Source organism: Polyodon spathula, chromosome 14 (genome assembly GCF_017654505.1).
Source record: "Polyodon spathula isolate WHYD16114869_AA chromosome 14, ASM1765450v1, whole genome shotgun sequence".
Taxonomy (NCBI): domain Eukaryota; kingdom Metazoa; phylum Chordata; class Actinopteri; order Acipenseriformes; family Polyodontidae; genus Polyodon; species Polyodon spathula.
In genome coordinates, this window is record NC_054547.1 from 6,320,652 (window position 1) to 6,338,022 (window position 17,371).

The following is a 17,371-nucleotide window of genomic DNA, read 5'->3' on the forward strand; positions in this document are numbered from 1 at the left end:
AGAATTTAAATATCCTAGTACTTAAATAGATTTCTGTACCAGTGTCAGCATTGCCATTTTTACCTGAAGATTGGATGCAAGAAACTGCAGCAGCCCCCATAAAAGTATTCTTTAAGGGTACTGCACTATGCAAAGGGATTACAAAGCAAGAATCGGAGATAATTGCAGCTAATTTGCCTGGTCCAAGGTAGAAAAGAATAATGGCACTGCATGAAGTGAAGTTTGAAATGATCTCTGTCTGTCTGGCTAGGAAATAATAAGGGACTAATAAATAGCTGCAAACAAACATGGAGCAGAGGGGGGCTCTAAATGGTTCTGACTTCAGAGACAACCTGAGTTTGAAATATACAACCTAATGGTGTGAAATGTGTACTGAAGCTATTCATTTAGAAATGTGATTTCAATTTGACCCTTAGAGGATACAAGTTTAATGTGAAAAGGCATTCACTGATGTGTTAATAAGCCTGTGTGTTTGCAAATCCTTCTTTCAGTCAGTGTTTGCTCTTTAGAAATGTACACACAGGTGCTGTCTGACATGCCCAGTCATTTCAAACTAATGTAGTACAGTACCCATACTGACGCCAGCTATGTACGACCTCAGATGTTATATGAGTGTTAAACAAGGCTTTAAAAAGTAACGTTCTTACTTCGTTTTAGCATTAACAATATTATCACTGGTCCCTTTTGTTTTATGTTGAAGATCTTTTGGGTTTTGACTTGTATTTTATACTTCAGTTTGGAATGTGCACATGTTTAGAAAACAGTGCTGCAGTGAAAGGTTGATACTGCTTCCTGGTACTTAATCAGTTTTTGCGTTGCAATCAGCCCATGTGATCTACGGCAAAAAAAAAAAAAAAAGCTTTCGATCCCAGGATTAACGTAAATAAAGCTTAGAGGGGTAAGCACATGTTTTTAAACATTAACTAGCACCGATTTTAACAGTTACAAATTTTACTGACCCAAGATGCATGTATATAAACACATTGCTAAACTGCTACTAGAATTAGCTCTGAAAATGTATCCGTAATTACTTTAGAACGCTGATGTCTACTACTGTTACAAATATCACGCCTATACCGTTTTTTTTTTTGTTTGTTTTTTTTTTTTGTGTTCCATGATAACACTGCCCCGGAACTCGAGAAGTGTTATCAGTATCCATGTGTCAGGTGGGCTTTATTTTTTTGCAACTCCAATATGGCAGCGCTCGTGGACACGAGATGTGTGTTTCTGAAATTCAAGGTCTTTCCACATCTGATACCCCGCAGATTCCGAGTTAAAAAGAAATGGGTATGGTCTCTGTTAGAACAGCATAGCCTGCTGCGTAACCGCGTTGCTCCATTTAGTGCTGTCTGTAAATACATCCATGGAAATATTCAGAGTATTTGGCGTGGGGATGAGTGGAATGAGATATTTCGGTCGTTAATTTATTATTTGAATCCCGAATTACTTCCCCGTACCTCCAGCTCTTGCCGGTAGTAGCCCAAGCCTGTCTGTGTAATTTAATGACACAATTGTGTGCCTGTGCCTGTTGCCTGTATGCAATCTGGAATACCATCCATGAATTCATACAGTACGAATCTGAACACGTTTAGTTTAATATAAATCAGAACTCAACTTTGATACATTTACAGTTGTATTCAGATCACATTAACAATGTTACAACCTCTACACCTCTCCAGGCTGCCACTCTTCCCAGGATCACCTCCACCAAGCTGGCTTTGCAGAACTTCGACGTGAATTACGGCACGCAGTTTGGGGAGCGCTGGCCTTCGATCCGGGTCAGCCTTCTGTCAGAGCAGAAGTACGGCGCACTGATCAACAACTTCTCCTCGGCAGAGGAATTGATAAAGGGGCTGGAGCTCCAGGGGGCCAGGGACTTTGTATACGAGGCTCAGGCTAGAACCTGGAGTCCAGGATCAGTGTCAGGCAAGCCTCTGGGAGACGAGAAGTTAGAATGGAGCAGCTCATTGGCAGCTGGACAGTCAGGCAATGAGGTTCCATTGTCCAGTCAGGTGGGTGAGGGCGTGGAGATGGCAGCTGCCACTGAACCACCTAGTCTGAGCCCAAATATAAAGTGCTTCACGTTTCCGAAAGGAGACATCACTGCCTTCAGTCCTGCCAGGTGAGTGAAGAGAGCAACACTATTCATTTATTTTACATTCATCTCCCTTTTGTTTTGGCTTATTTATTCACTGATAAGTTGTGTATAAAAGGCTGACACAGATAACATAATGTAATGTGGACTCGTACTGCAGGGTAGTTTGACAGGGCTTCCCCAGCTCCCCACAGTCACTTCCTTGCTATACTGTACTATAATCCACAGTTCTAAAAGTAGGCATTGTTAGTTTTGGTAACATGTTTTTTTGGGTGATTTGATGTTTTCTGTTTTAGAAAATGATGCTTTAAAATGAACCAAAACCACATGCCATTGATTGCATTTCTTTGTCTGATTTGTGTAAATGTTACTGTGGTTTCAGGCTGGATGGCTCTGGGCTTCTTGGATACTATCTGCTGGACGCTGCCTCGGTTTTGCCAGTCCTGGCTCTGGATGTCCAGCCAGGTCACACAGTTCTTGACCTCTGTGCAGCACCGGGTGGGAAGACCCTGGCCATCATCCAGACCCAGGCCTGTTGTAAGTGTCTTTAAGGAACTGTGTCTTCCCTTAAGCCTTATATATAGACGCGCATGTGGTGTATCTTTACTCCTCTTGCTGTTTCTACATGGGTTTAAACAGGGCGGCTTGCAGCGAACGACTCCTCTGTGTCTCGCACTGGTCGGCTTCGAAGGATCCTGCAGAGCTACATTCCCAGGGAGCACAGCACAGAGGACAGGGTTCGCATCACTTCCTTTGATGGCAGGAGGTGGGGTGAGCTGGAGAGTAACACGTTTGACAGAGTGAGTAATGATTAAGACTACAATGATTACATTGTTTTAATATATATCTAGTTCCAAAACAAAGGCTCCCAAGGGAAAAAAAACCTCCCCTTTTCAAAGTGTTTTTATTCATCTTTGATTCTAATGGGATTTTGTTTTTACTTTTTAAATTAAGTCAAATGGCAACATATTTAACATTGTTTTTTTTAAATGGAAGGATACAGTTAAAAAAACATCAAACCACACACTTGTCTCTCACATGATAGTTCATTTACTTGTTATAAATTGACCGAAATAGTACTCTCACCATTATATTATGATTTACAATTCAAGGCTTAACTGTTAGCCAACTTCCCAATATCGTCAACAAATAGAAGAAAAGTGTTAATAGTCTCATTTTTAAAAATGAATGGCCATGGCAACTACTTTGCAGGGCACAAAGAGCTACACTGAAATAATTAAAAAACGATTTTGTCAGTTGTGTAGAATAATGACTTAATATTATTGCTCTGAAAAACTTGGCAGTGGTATGCCGAGGAAATGTTCATATTGGATAAATTGGATCCTTTCTAATCAGATTACAGGGTAAGGATCAAAACCGGCACACTACATACTTCTCTCTCTGCATCGCTGGTTCATTTAGTTATAACATGGACCAAAACAATAATCTCTCACTTGCACTTTTGACCTTCCAAAGTGGATGACTTGTGTTACTACTGCGACACGTAGGGCATTATGGGTAACTATAAATCCAATGCAGAACATCGACCCTGTTTAACCACAGGTGTATTAAATGTGTAGCATTTTGTGAAGGTAAGATAAACTGGTAAAACTCCCTGCTTCCACAGGTGCTGGTGGACGTCCCCTGTACCACAGATAGGCACTCACTGCTGGAGGAAGAAAATAACATCTTCACACGCTCACGGAGCAAAGAGAGACAGACGCTGCCCCTGCTGCAGTCTCAGCTCCTGCTGTAAGTGAAGAAGTGTTATTTGTTCCTTATGTGGTTCTCATTTGGGTAAGTTGGAAGAAGTAGATCATCTACAGACGTGAGTTACTGTACAGGAACAGCTCTATCAGCTCAGCTCTATGAATCTGTTTGGCTTGTAAGATGTTCTTCTGTCTGTGCAATAACGGAAGTACACAGTCATTTCTTTAAAATAACTTTACCTAGTAAAAAGCACAAATGTGTAGAGTGCAGGGTGAAACATACCTGCATGGTTTGAATCCTACAGGCACTGAGTTGGCTTGGCTGGGGGTCCACAGGGAGTGCTGCAATGGTCTTTGCACTCCTGCAGGTTAAGGAGAAAGGTCTGGGGACAGTTTATCTCATTGCGGTTCAGTCACCCCCACTAGGACTTGGCAGAGACTGGGCCTCTAGGCTTCAAAAACTTGGCAACATCTGTTGATAAGGCAGTTGGCCTGACAGCAGGAACATGGGTCACCCATTGATCTTCAGTCCTTCTGATTAGTGAATAGGTTGAGTGAGGAGACACTGGCATTTGAGATGGGTAAGAAAAAGGACCGTACATAGTGGAAGTGCTTCCGATGGCACACCACAGCTGCAGCTCCTTGGGTACCATGTATGTACTGTGAGAACTCCACATGACTGCTTTGTCTCCTTCAGGGCAGGGATCAAGGCTGCGCTGCCAGGAGGAGTGGTGCTCTACTCCACCTGCACACTGTCCCAGCTGCAGAACGAGTATGTGGTGGAGAGAGCTGTGCAGGCGGCCCAGGAGGAGCTGGGAGTGACTGTGCACATCGAGGACCTGTCCCCCCTCACACAGCTCTTCAGAGACACCTTTCACTTCGCCCAGGGCATGCGGCTGGGGGAGCTGGTTTTGCCACACCTCACCTCCAACTTTGGACCCACTTACTTCTGCAAGCTGCGCCGCATTAATTAGGGATAGGACATGGCTAGACCATGTAGCAAGGCTGAAGCTTAGATTGAAGTAACAATAGTGGATGTGGCCCTTTTATGAACTGGTTGGTTACTCACTGTTTAGCTTCAAATGTGCGATTGTTTAAGCAGGGCACAAGATCCAAGGGTCATTTGCACCAAATCACCCAGTGACATACATGCACGACTTGCATTTACAGGAAATGAATTTTATTAAAAATCAGGTCAGTACTTTAGGGGGTTGATCATTTTGTTAAGCCAGGCTAGAAACTGCAAATCCAACTGACTCACTGTGACCCTGAGCAAGTCACTTAACCTCCTTGTCCTCTGTCTTTCGGGTGAGAAGTTGTTGCAAGAGACTCTGCTACTGATGCATAGTTCACACACCTTAGTCTCTGTAAGTCGCCTTGGATAAAGGCATCTGCTAAATAAACAAATAAAAAAAGAAAATGGAGGGTTTGACATGAAATCAATGAATACCAAGGAGAAATTGCTGTAAAAAAGAGGTGAATAATGTATGTGCTGCTAGATAATGTTTCATCACGTGCACTGTACTGAAAGTTTATCCACAAGCCTGCTGTTCTGCCACTGTTGCTGACAGATCAGTTTCAAGTGCTCAATATTTGAAGAATGACTTTCCAGAAATGCTTGCATGGATTTGGGACTGGAGATGGTCTGGGCTACTGGGACCAAGAGCCTTGATGGTGCTACCCAAGTATTAAAACACTTACTGTAAATTAATATCGACATGTATTGTATGCAATTTGGAGGAAAAATATTGAATGAAATGTTTATGAACACCACTGTCCCGGCTTGTCACAAAGACGGCTGTGTGGGTGACATCAGACCAGAAGCAGGAAGAGACAGACACTGCAGGTACGGTGCAAAACGGCGCGTGCTTGTGCCAGTTTATTGCAAAATAAAAGATTGAACAAAACAGAAAACACTGACTTAACAAACAAAACCGGCACGTTGGACAAAGTAAATAGACAAACAAAGTGGACGAAACAAACACGTATCGTGCACGAAATGAGTAGCGTTATTTTTTTTATCTCTCCACACCCGTTCTCCACTTACGAACACACAACCCTGAGTGAGTGAAAACATGCTGCTTTTATGCAGCTGTACCGAGACTCGATTGCTAATCAATCATTCAATTGGAGTCTTGGTATAACTGCACGTGAATTAATCTAGTGCATTTTCCTGTGCTCACATATTACGTTTTACCTGCACGTAAAGTGCTGTGCAATCCTTGTGCCTAAATACAAATATACATTTTAAACCCATATTATATCCCATGGACTAACTACAACACACCAACATTAACACAGTACATACAACATATAACACAAAAATATGCACAGGGTGGGGCACACTGCCTGATGTAACTTAAAAAAAAAAGATGGTAAGTAGATTCAAGAAAATGCAGAGTCCTTCAATCAGTTGTTAGATTTATTGAAATATGCAGGGAGTCTGGTCCCAGGTACAGGACAAACAGAATACTCATCCTTAGAATTTTTGTATGACATTAAATACCCTTCTGTATAGATGGTCCACCTCCTCTTTCTCTGACACTTAACCAATAGCAAAGGTACAACACATTATTCTGTTACCATATACTATAAGTATTTAATTTAGTGTGTATGTGTGTGTGTAGTCTAGTGTGATGACCTCTGAACTCAGTGCATTCTTCAGACCCCTGGCGCCCCAAAAGGTCCATACATCTAGTTTTTGTCATCTTCCTTGTTCATATTTTTCCATTTTGCTTGAGACCCTTTGAGTCCAGTGGCGTTATCTCTTATTCTCCCTGCGAACCTTTGGGTCCAACGGCAGTACCTGGGAGCCTTTTAGCCCCTTTATGCTTTGCATTCTAAAAGTCTTAGAGCCTGGCCCCTTCTGGTCCACAGCATTGTTATCTTGTTAGCTTGCAGTCAATGCTGGGCAAGAGGCTTGTAGACGCAAGGTCTCTAGCAATTGTTAACAGTACATGCAATTTGAACCAAACAGTCTTTTATCTGCAATATTAGTCTATTTTCAGAAAAGAACACCAGTATAGCTCTGCCAGTCCACATGCGTAGCAAACTGCTAATCAATTCTCGATCCATGTTTTCCAACACTGCCACACGGCCATACACACCTTATTACAAGGGGATGGTGTTCAGCTCTAGGAAAAATAACTAACTATTAGCATTGGTAAAATTTTCATTGCTTTTCACCTTGATAATCTTTGAAAGTACTACATTGTGGAGCATCTCTATTGATCCATGTTGGTCACACATTTTAAAAGATTTCCTAGTGCTTTATTTGCTGGAAATAGCGTGTTCCTTAAAAGTTAAAGCCCAGCTATATGCCCTTTTCTTGAGACAATACTAAACCTTCTACATAACCGCAAAAACAGTAGAACCTTCTCAAAGAAATGCAATGAGGTTCCATATAAGAGCTGCCCAAACCAATTATTTAGAAAGAGCTCTCCACGGGTTATGGCCATTGGTGTTGATCGGGCTAATGTATCATTCCAAGTGAAACAACGGAAGAAACAGCTGCTTGGGTTTGTGTGGATTGTTGTTCTTTGCAGAGTCTAAGAAAAGCAGCCGTTTCTTCACTTGTTTCACTGAATGGTGAATTAGCGGATCAACACCAATGACCCACATTTGATTCCCGTGGAGAGCACGATCCGCACACTAGTGCAACCCCATTCTAGATTCATAGTAATGTACATTCACAAATGTTTCAGTGAGGAAAGAAAATATTACAAATTAACTAACAGTAAGTCACATCAAACAAAAACTAAAAACATGTTTTCTAAAGTAAGCATAACCGTATGGATGTTATTTTAAACTTGACATTTGAGATTAATATTACCACTTATGAATGGGGTCAAGAAGAGCTACTTACTTGTAATGACCGCTGGGTAACGAATCTGACGGCAAAAAGCTCTTCAAGTCGAACTTACCATGCAATGCTTAAGCAAAGCAATGTTGGGCTTGGTTAGTATTTGGATGGGAGACCCCCTGGGAATACTGAGTGCTGTAGGCTGCATGTTAAGCTCATATGAATATATATATATATGTGTGTATATCACTTATGAAATGTTACACATTTTATTAAGTTAATATAAAATAAACAATAGTGCATAATAATCATCATCATCCTCAGAGGCGCGTTTGAATACATGTGTCGAATACGTAAAACCTTTAAAATTTGTTCCGGGCTTTCTGAAGCCGAGTGTGCACAATCGTTTATTGTACAGTGAGCATATGGTATAACCCAAAGAACCCTAGGGATTTAACTGTAGGCGTGTATCTTGCGCTGTCACTACCAGCAGCGGCAGGAGAGGCGAGCAATGGAGAAGGTGACTTGCAGGGAATTCCTGGTGGCGCAGTCCGGCTGGGGTGCTATTCTAGCGGCAACTGCATGCGGCACTGGCGCTGTTTTTTGCTTTGTGAAATGGAAGCATTCAAGGAAGATCCATACAAAGATCCAAAAGGCAGTAGCAAAGCGGGAACAGTCCAAACTCTGTGTAGAAAATGCCCTGCTGCAGTTCAGAAAACAGGTTAGTGATTCTTGCGCTTTGCTTTGACGGTCGCTAGTAGCAGACGATGTATAGCAAGTTGAATTGTGCACGACCTTTAAACAGTTTGACAAAGAAACTAACTTATTTTCATAAACAAATACAAACCAGCCAATTAAATTATATATATATATATATATATATATATATATATATATATATATATATATATATATATATATATATATATATAATTGCGTGGTTGGTTTGTATTTGTTTATGAAAATAAGTTAGTTTCTTTGTCAAACTGTTTAAAGGTCGTGCACAATAAACACCATTGTGGAGTTTGGACGGCTGATCTTTTGACTCTTTGACTTCACCACGCACGAAGACCTAAATCGTAGCTATTTGTGCTATCAAGTGCTGTTATAAGTGCAGGCGGTACAGCTATTCCAGTGCCTCTCTATTATTTAGATCAATCTGGTGGCATGCTTCGAAGTTCTGTTCCTCGTTATATTGAAGAATAACTCTTCACGTACAAATTGATGTTTTTTATTTCAGCGTAACTGAAATAAATATTTAGATATTTAGGCGGTTGAAAATGCGCCGGTCACCCGTGACAACCTGCCCTATACTGGGGTTGGTTGTCACACGATATGGGGTTGGTTGTCACAGCGTATGTTCTTGCTTTTACAGTAGACAACAATGCAACATTTTTAGCCAGTATCTGGTTCTATTTAACATAGCCACCAGTTCAAACAAACTCCAATACTACTGAGAGTTATAACATAAATAACAACATAACTTTGGGTATGAAAAAAATGAAGTATGTGCTAACCTTTAGGTTAGATGGAGTTGATCTCAAATTACAAGATGGTTGCGTTCCAGACAATAGAACACACATTTCAGTGTTAGCATTACCTGCCTGCGCCATCTAATTTCATAGCTATGAGTACTGTAACAACCAACCCCGGTCTCATCTACATATAAAAATGAGCAGGAACCTAACACACCGGCATAGCTAATTTGGAAATGTTCTCCAAATAAAGAAATTAAATAGTGAGTTGTTTTTCCAAACCGGGTGTGGATTAGGAATTAATTAAAGGTGGGTGTACACTGTCAGGTTGTTTTTGAAAAACAGTCAATCTGGCCAACTGCCCACCAGATGGCGCCTGAAACTAAGCAGAAAAATAGCCACTTGTGGATCGCAAGGGGCGTTATCAATCAAGTGCCCCTTTTCACTTTCGCTGTTTTGTATGAAAACGACACATTGACGCCTCAAGTCAAAGACATCTGAAATGTTGATAGATCTGAAACAGTGCGTTTGTTGGAGATTTGCAAAGGAAAATGTCTGACAAACAACTTTTCAGGGTGGGAAGAAATAATGGTCACTTCTTTGCTGGCCTCATTACACAAATCTCAGACTTCCTCTGTCTGAGACATTCTCAAAGTTTACATGGCTTTTAAACATGCCAGGTATCCAGAAACAGTGATTTTTGATGTCTTGCACACTGTACTTGAAAAACACAAGGCAGTTACTTAGCGTTTCAACCTGGTTATTTTGTTTTGTTTTTCTTTTCACAGCACCCCGAGGCTAAAAGTGCCCCTGTCCTGTCTCTGTCCCTCACAGACCTGAGCAAGCAGCTGAAAGAGGGCTCGCTGACCCCAGCGACTGTGCTTCACACCTACATGGAGAAGGTGGGGGATGGTCTGCATATGAATTGCAGGTTACAGTGATTTTTTTTTTTTTTTTTTTTTTTTTTTTTAACTGGTTACTTTGTAAAAGATTCCAAAACAGAACACTGGGGCTCTCAGGTCTGTGTCCCCTAGGTCTGTTCATCGTCACAGTGAAACGATGGGATTCCCCATACCTGCTTTCATTCCAGCAGTGAAATGTGCCTCGCACCCACAGAATGTACAGCAAAATAAATGTTTTTTGGAATTTAAATAAAAGGCAGCGCTGATGTTAATTAAATAATTCCCTGGTCTTCCAAGAATCCCTCGAAACAATTTAAAGCACAGGCAGTTATGATGGTGAAGGGGACCGTTTCTCATTACAGACAGGGCCAAGACCACTCAATACAGATACTGCTTCTCAAGGAAGCCTGCTGTTTACCCTCCTGAACATTCACTGTGTGCTCGCAGGCCCTGGAGGTGACCAAAGAGTTGAACTGCGTGACGGAGTTCCTGCTGGAGAGCCGAGACCAGCTGCAGGAGGTGGAGAAGTATAGAGAAGGTCTTCTCTACGGGATTCCTATCAGCATCAAGGATAACGTGGCATGCCAGGTACTGCACAACTTGTGCTATTTTACTTCTTCACAAATCCAATGCTTTAAATACAGGGTACCACAGTATTGCCTTGGGTCAGTTGCATCGCTATCCTTAAAAATCCCAATCATAAAATATATGTTCTTCATAAGTCTACACTTTTGCAACTCTTTTCAGATCGGATGGGCCATACATATTCCACTGTTGGCAAATTGTGCACTCCATAGTACCCCCCCACCCCCCTGCCCCCTCGTAACAAATGAGACCCAATATGCGTAAACACCTGACCCCCAAAAGTAGGAGACTCTTTGTGTCATTTTGAACTGCCTGTTATATTTCTCCTCTTTGTTTCTGGAGAAATATGCTTTTGAGCGGCTTGTAAGGCTGTTTTTAATGTTGATTTGCTTTCCCCTACATCTGGTACGAGAGCCAGTATAAGCCATTTCAAGTACGTTCCCAAACAGCTGTCAGATAGGAACACCACCTGAGATCCCTGTTTTCCCAGGGTCACGACACCAGCTGTGGCGTATCAATCAAGCTGGACTGTCCAGAGAAAGAGGACTCTGTGCTTGTCCAAGTTCTGAAGAGGCAGGGCGCCATCCCCTTTGTGAAAACCAACATACCCCAGGGGCTGCTCAAGTAAGTAACACACTGGCTGTTCCATGTTTATCATTATTAAAGATTCCAGTCCACCCTGCCGGGATTGATATTGGGATCAATATACTTTAAAATTACCAGGCTGTTACATGTATGTGCTTTTACTCTTACTAAATATTTTAGTAAGTCCTGCAACAATGTCCAACACAGCGGGCATTCCTTGTCAAATAGTTGACTGGAGAACTACTAAAGATTCAGAAGCACAACAGATTATTGCTGTTATGTTTCTTCTGCATGAAGATTTGATTTATTTATTTTTTTCCTGAACTGAAAAAGTTGTAGTACGTTTTGTCATTTATTAGCTCCGCTGTCACTTACTACTGGTATTTATATTTAGTTTTGTATTGTTCCCAGCTATGACTGCTGCAACCCGATCTTCGGGCAGAGCCTGAACCCCCACAACCAAAAGAAGACTCCAGGGGGGTCCTCGGGCGGGGAGGGGGCACTGATTGGAGGCGGGGGCTCACTCCTGGGAATCGGGACTGATATTGGGGGCAGCATACGCATCCCTGCATCATTCTGTGGGATTTGCGGCCTCAAGCCAACAGGAGGGCGCCTCAGGTCCGCATCTCCTTAGAGCTTGTTGTAATTTGACTAGAGTGAGACTGTGTGTGTGCTTGGGACTCCTGCTCAAAAAAACTCCCAGAGTGCTCCATGAGCAAGGTATACCTCACCTGTGTTATTTAATCTGATCTTCATTCTACTCTATATGCATTGTGTTTGAGTGCATGATAACTGCTCACCTTTCAGACTAATATTCTAGTAAATATGTCACATTCTTTCTGAGAATGATTTAAACTTTGCGTGGCTGCAGGTATAGTAAATGGATATCTCGTATACTGTATATCAGTACAAACACAGTTGGTGTCATATGTAAACGTAGCCATTAAAATAAAACTGTCTTTGCCAGCTACACTTTGCCTTGGTCCAGAGTTTAGTTGTTTTTTTTATTTTTTATTATAGTAATCATGGCTTGGCTGGCTGCCTCCCTGGACAGAAATCAGGTATGCTTTCACCTGAAAATAGTTCCAGAAATCGATATGACCACTGGGTTTTAGTTAATGAATAGTAGAATACATTACACAAACGTGAATTTACTAGCTTAGGTTAGAAAACAAGATCACGCACACCGCTGTCCCAGTTACTTTTTACAAAAAAAAAAAAAAATCAACCTCTTGCAAACCCAGCTTTTTTTTACATAACTTGTTGGTTTTGTGCAGCCTTGGGAAAAGAAACACATGAAAGAATAGTGTTCGATTTAATAACATGCATCCGTGCCACGGCTGTAAATACAAATGTCAGAGTTGTGAAAACAAAATAGAGAGGCCACCATCACATGTAAAAAATAAAGCCTGACAGATGTACATACCCAGAGCAGTGACTCTGGAAATGCAGAGGGCTTCACAGTCTGTTTCTTGGTCAATGCTTTCCTCTTGCTCCCTGGTATAACGTCGCCTCTGGGTATGTTGCAGTGACGACGTCAGTGGGCCCAATGGCACGGGATGTGGACAGCCTGGCTCTCTTCATGAGGGCTGTGCTCTCTGAAGACATGTTCCTCCTGGACCCCTGCGTGCCTCCCATCCCCTTCAACAATGAGGTATGGGCGCAGTCTGGCATCGACGCCCGCTAAGCACAGCTTCAAAATGAGCACATGAAGAACTCTGCATAGAACAGATGTGTGATTGCATGGCATTTCAGTGATGGCTATTAACTGCTCATAACACAGAAGCTCCCCTCAGCAGATAAAGGCCTTGAAACTGAAGTATGCATCAGCAAAGCAGGTAATACACTTGTACCTCCACAGGAGGGCAGTCTAACAGGGCTTTCTCTCTATCCCCCTCCTTGCAGGTGTACTCCAGTTCCAAGACACTGAGGATTGGCTACTATGACACTGATGGCTATTTGGAACCTTCCCCAAGCATGAGACGGGCTGTCCTGGAAACCAAAGCGCTTCTTGAGAAAGCCGGACATACTGTGAGTTCAGCCTGCATGTCCTCTGGTTCTTAAAAGAAGTTGGAAATACCAAGCGTCTATGTTTGGGTGAAGATATAGTGTCATTTTTTTAATCAGAGATTGATTATATTTTTTTTTTTTTCCCAGCTAGTACCCTTCACCCTCCCTCGCATCGTTTATGCCTTGCCGGAGCTGATAGTGAAGGGGATCCTGGCCGACGGGGGCGCCACGCTCCTCCACTTCCTGTAAGCAAAGGCTTCTCCCTGCGAGAGCTGGGTTTTAACACCATGCTGTTACTGACCTGCTGACCTACCTGTATGTGTTAAAATGATTTTTTTTCTCATGGATAACAGATTCCTTTGCCAGGTGTCCCTATATCTATAAGTAATGCACTGTAGGTTTAGTCTTTAGAGGTCAATGGCTGTTTGTTCATCACTGACGAGATGACAATGTGTCTAAAGAAGAAGCCATTTCAGCTGTAGCTTCAGATTAATACAGTGTCCATCCTTGGTTTGAGTGTGATATGCAAAGGCAGAATTTTATCCTATTGCTGAGGCTGCCTGTCTTACACACAACAACAGGCTCCTAGGAAACACGGGATGGCTCTTGCCACTGATCAGAACAACCTGTGACAGTCCTGTTTTATTCATTATATTTTTCTTCTTGCAGGAGAGAAGAGATGATTGATCCTTCCTTGAAACCTCAGCTCATCACTTATAGAATACCCCGAATAGTTAAGAAGATCATATCCTTAATCCTGAAGCCTCTGGTAAGTACTGGGAAGTGTTTTTGGCTGCTCTGTATTATAAGACATTATATATTATATATAAGATATATATATATATATATATATATATATATATATATATATATATATATATATATATATATATATATATATATATATAATATATATATATATATATATATATATATATATATATATATGTATATATGTGTGTGTGTGTGTGTGTATATATATATATATATATATATATATATATATATATATATATATATATATATATAATTGTTTTGTTAGGTACTTAAGTACAAACCATTAAGAATGACGTCCCATTATTCTTGGTTGGCACAAAAACAAGTTGCCTGTATACAATTGTACTTTGAGTAGAGCTGGGATGAACATTTATGTTGGCTTTTGTAGTGAAAAATGTTTTTGGTCCAAAGTTCATTACCCTGCTCCCAATTTGTCATTTATTAACTGTAAGTAAATCACTCATACTGTACTAAATATTAATAGTGACTCCTTTTACTGAAAAATAAGGTTACATTATATTCATTTTAGCAAAACAGCATATTTAAATATTCATCTGAATTTTGAACATTAAATATTTGCTGTTTATTTGTGAAGACAGTTTTTGTTGTTGTATTAATCTGAATCATTTTCCATGGTTATTGTGTTCCCCCACAGTTTCCCCGCATCTCCACAACTTATGAAGCACTGAATGGGGTGAGGTAAGTTTGCACCGTTTTGATTTGGAAATCCAATGAACACAATGAGGTGTCCATTTTTGATTTCTCTATTTATTTCATTCTAGCTCCGTCCAGGATCTTTGGAAGCAACACACAGAGGTGGCGGTAAGTGAGTAGTTAAACTACACCACGATCAATTGCAGTTTTTCATTAGGCTGTATTTAAAATAATAATAACTTAAGTTATATTACTTTCAAAGTTGCTAGAAATAAATGTTTAGTTTTATAGTCGGGTGGTTGTTTGGCAACATCCTGTATGTTTATAAATGTCTTGCAATGTGTCCTGAGAATCACATGTGTGCTGTAAAGCAGGGCTGCTGAATACTTGTCCGTTGTAAATGTGTCTTTGTTCTCAGGATTATTGCAAGGAGTATATTACACAGTGGAAGAGTCTGGGTTTGGATGTGATGCTGTGTCCAGCTCTTGGCCCTGCCTTTGAGTTTGGATATCCTGGGAAACTGTCAGGTAGAGTAGATGGTTGAACAATACCAGCTGTTGCCTGTTGTTTCTTAAAGCATGTACCGGTGGGAGCTAGCTGGCCTGGTTCATTCACTTTGATACCTTGTGACCATTGATCAAACTGAACATTTTTAGGATGGTAGCAATGTTTGCCAGAACTGTGTCCCAGCTGGATGCAATGGGATGGGTTAATAATTGTAAATCAACTGTAGTGTGCATGTTGGTTTTATTGCTGCATGTTATCGAGGCTTGAAAGTGCTGTGTTAATTGTTAGCCTTGACCAGATAAGGTGCTGACTTTACCCGTATTTTCTTTTTCTTCTACCCAGTTGCAGCATCATATACCATCCTGTACAACCTGCTCAACTTCCCGGCAGGGGTGGTGCCTGTATCCAAAGTAACTGAGCAGGATGAGGAGGAGCTAAAGCACTACAAAGGTTACTATGGTGACCCTTGGGACAAGCTATTTAAAGAAGTAAGTGCTGTGGGACTTATACTAGTGTTTCCATTCTGGAGGCCTGGGTTTGATTCCTGCTTGGACCGTTGGTGTATTACTTTGGTATAGCTTCCAGTGGGCAGAAGTTTACACAAGAAAATACCGATACAGCTTATTTTGGTAGCCTTGGAATGGGAATGAATAGTAGCGAGGGCTATTTGTAAAGCTTGTTTTGAGAACCCTGCCCTGTGTCTGGCTGCATGCATGGTTTTTAGTCAGACTCGCTTTTCATGAGCAGGTAAATCCCAAACATTATCTGTATGTTCAATCATAATTCTGTAAAGTGTGCCTTTGGCCTTTTTTTTGCCATGTGTATCCCTGGGTGGCTGCTTTTTGCTGTGTTTCCTTCTCCTGGATGTGACTGCAAATACAAATCACAGATCTATCCCATTGGAAATCTTGCATTCAGTTGAGTCTGTAGTTTTGGTTGTGATGTTGCCGGAGTTGCCTAGGTGTTCTCAGGTCCCTGTAGCTGTAGTAGAATGGCTGTCTTTGTCTCCACAGGCTGTGACTGGTTGCCAGGGGCTCCCTGTTGCTGTGCAGTGCGTGGCCCTTCCGTGGCAGGAGGAGCTGTGCCTGCGCTTCATGAAGGAGGTGGAGAGTCTCACTCAAGGGACAAGGAAGAACTAAGCAGGCAGCTCAAAACCTTTTCTATATTAAGGTCCCTGCCAGCTAGCACTTACCTGGCTTTTAATTCATTCCTCAACTGCGTCATAGTCGTTCGACCTTAATCAATAGTTTATTTTCTATTGATCTTATCAATCTAATAATTACTGCACTTTTTCCAATCGCTAATTGTTTAGCCAACTTTTTTAGCTTTCCTTATGAATAAACCAAACTGTTGGTCTTGTAGTTTTAAGCGTATAAATCAAGGAGGGCTTTCTACTGACACTGAGGTAATCAATTGTCTCTCTGTTAATACTAGTGGCATGTATTCTATCTAAACATTAATGTAGAGTGTAATGTGTGTATTTGGAATGAATAAATGGTAGCACTGTTAAAATTTCAAACATGGTCTTGTCTCATCCTTGTTGCGTAACAAAATAGTTAATTCCATGTTTGAAATAATTTATCAGAATGTTTCTTTGTCTTTTTGTAATTTGTTTTCTTTATGCAACAAATATTGTGTTAATGAATATAATGTTTATTTGAATACAGGATTGTTTGGTAGCTGTAATTGTAAAACACTTTTAGTTTTACATGACATTGCTCTTTTTGGTGTAAAACTAGATTTAAAAAAAAATATTGAAAACTCCAAGAAGACACCTAATTAATATTGACAATGATGAAGGAGCAGGAGCCATGTGCATGCTTCAGATCCTGATTGTGATGAGTTTCCCAGGTCCATAGGCAGAGCTGGGTTAGTTTGTGCTTTCTGTCCAGTAAGGCAGTAAGATTGCCAGGCTGGGCCCTCTCATTAGCATCAGAGGGCACAGGGGCTGGCCGTTAATCTTCAGTCCTGAAAAAAAATGGGTAAAATGTTATATTAATATATATTAACATATATATATATATGCTTGCTACTATTCGATTTTGATTTTTTTACCAAAATGACGATTAATATCCACGGTTACCAACATTCTAATTGAAGCTATACCTTGTAAAGATAAAAATCCTACACAAATTTAATAAATTGTCTCAAATAAACCGTGGAAAACACAGCATATAAAAGTGTATTACACAGACTTTTATAGCATAAATATACAAGTAAAAATAATATGCACAGAACAAAACATTACATAGTTGAACAGATCTAACTTG

The 17,371-nt window shown here is 40.9% G+C and overlaps 2 protein-coding genes across 2 annotated transcripts; both read left to right on the forward strand.

The window, feature by feature from the left end:
* The first annotated feature begins 1,194 nt into the window (after positions 1–1,194).
* On the forward strand, positions 1,195–5,631 carry nsun4 (NOP2/Sun RNA methyltransferase 4). Its single transcript, XM_041269689.1, has 6 exons — positions 1,195–1,287; positions 1,680–2,122; positions 2,478–2,632; positions 2,735–2,895; positions 3,723–3,847; positions 4,502–5,631. Exons 1-6 carry the CDS (start codon positions 1,195–1,197, stop codon positions 4,776–4,778), a joined length of 1,254 nt encoding a protein of 417 aa, XP_041125623.1. The 3' UTR covers positions 4,779–5,631.
* A 2,474-nt stretch (positions 5,632–8,105) lies between these two features.
* LOC121326543 (vitamin D3 hydroxylase-associated protein) lies at positions 8,106–16,596 on the forward strand. The gene is made up of 15 exons (XM_041269880.1): positions 8,106–8,327; positions 9,870–9,983; positions 10,431–10,571; positions 11,059–11,192; positions 11,565–11,771; positions 12,174–12,214; positions 12,683–12,807; positions 13,059–13,184; positions 13,311–13,408; positions 13,833–13,932; positions 14,596–14,639; positions 14,723–14,762; positions 15,013–15,121; positions 15,444–15,589; positions 16,115–16,596. The coding sequence occupies exons 1-15, from the start codon at positions 8,118–8,120 to the stop codon at positions 16,238–16,240; spliced, it is 1,761 nt and encodes a 586-aa protein (XP_041125814.1). The 5' UTR covers positions 8,106–8,117; the 3' UTR covers positions 16,241–16,596.
* Positions 16,597–17,371: the final 775 nt, after the last annotated feature.

What these genes read in the sequence shown, in the direction of transcription:
- LOC121326543 (XM_041269880.1), top strand. Translation starts at nt 8,118, where the DNA reads ATGGAGAAGGTGACTTGCAGGGAATTCCTGGTGGCGCAGTCCGGCTGG. An exon ending in TTCACACCTACATGGAGAAG is followed by an intron (nt 9,984 to 10,430) that starts GTGGGGGATGGT and finishes GTGTGCTCGCAG; the next exon opens with GCCCTGGAGGTGACCAAAGA. An exon ending in GGGACAAGCTATTTAAAGAA is followed by an intron (nt 15,590 to 16,114) that starts GTAAGTGCTGTG and finishes TTGTCTCCACAG; the next exon opens with GCTGTGACTGGTTGCCAGGG.
- nsun4 (XM_041269689.1), top strand. Translation starts at nt 1,195, where the DNA reads ATGGCAGCGCTCGTGGACACGAGATGTGTGTTTCTGAAATTCAAGGTC. An exon ending in CATCCAGACCCAGGCCTGTT is followed by an intron (nt 2,633 to 2,734) that starts GTAAGTGTCTTT and finishes GGGTTTAAACAG; the next exon opens with GGCGGCTTGCAGCGAACGAC. An exon ending in AGAGTAACACGTTTGACAGA is followed by an intron (nt 2,896 to 3,722) that starts GTGAGTAATGAT and finishes CTGCTTCCACAG; the next exon opens with GTGCTGGTGGACGTCCCCTG.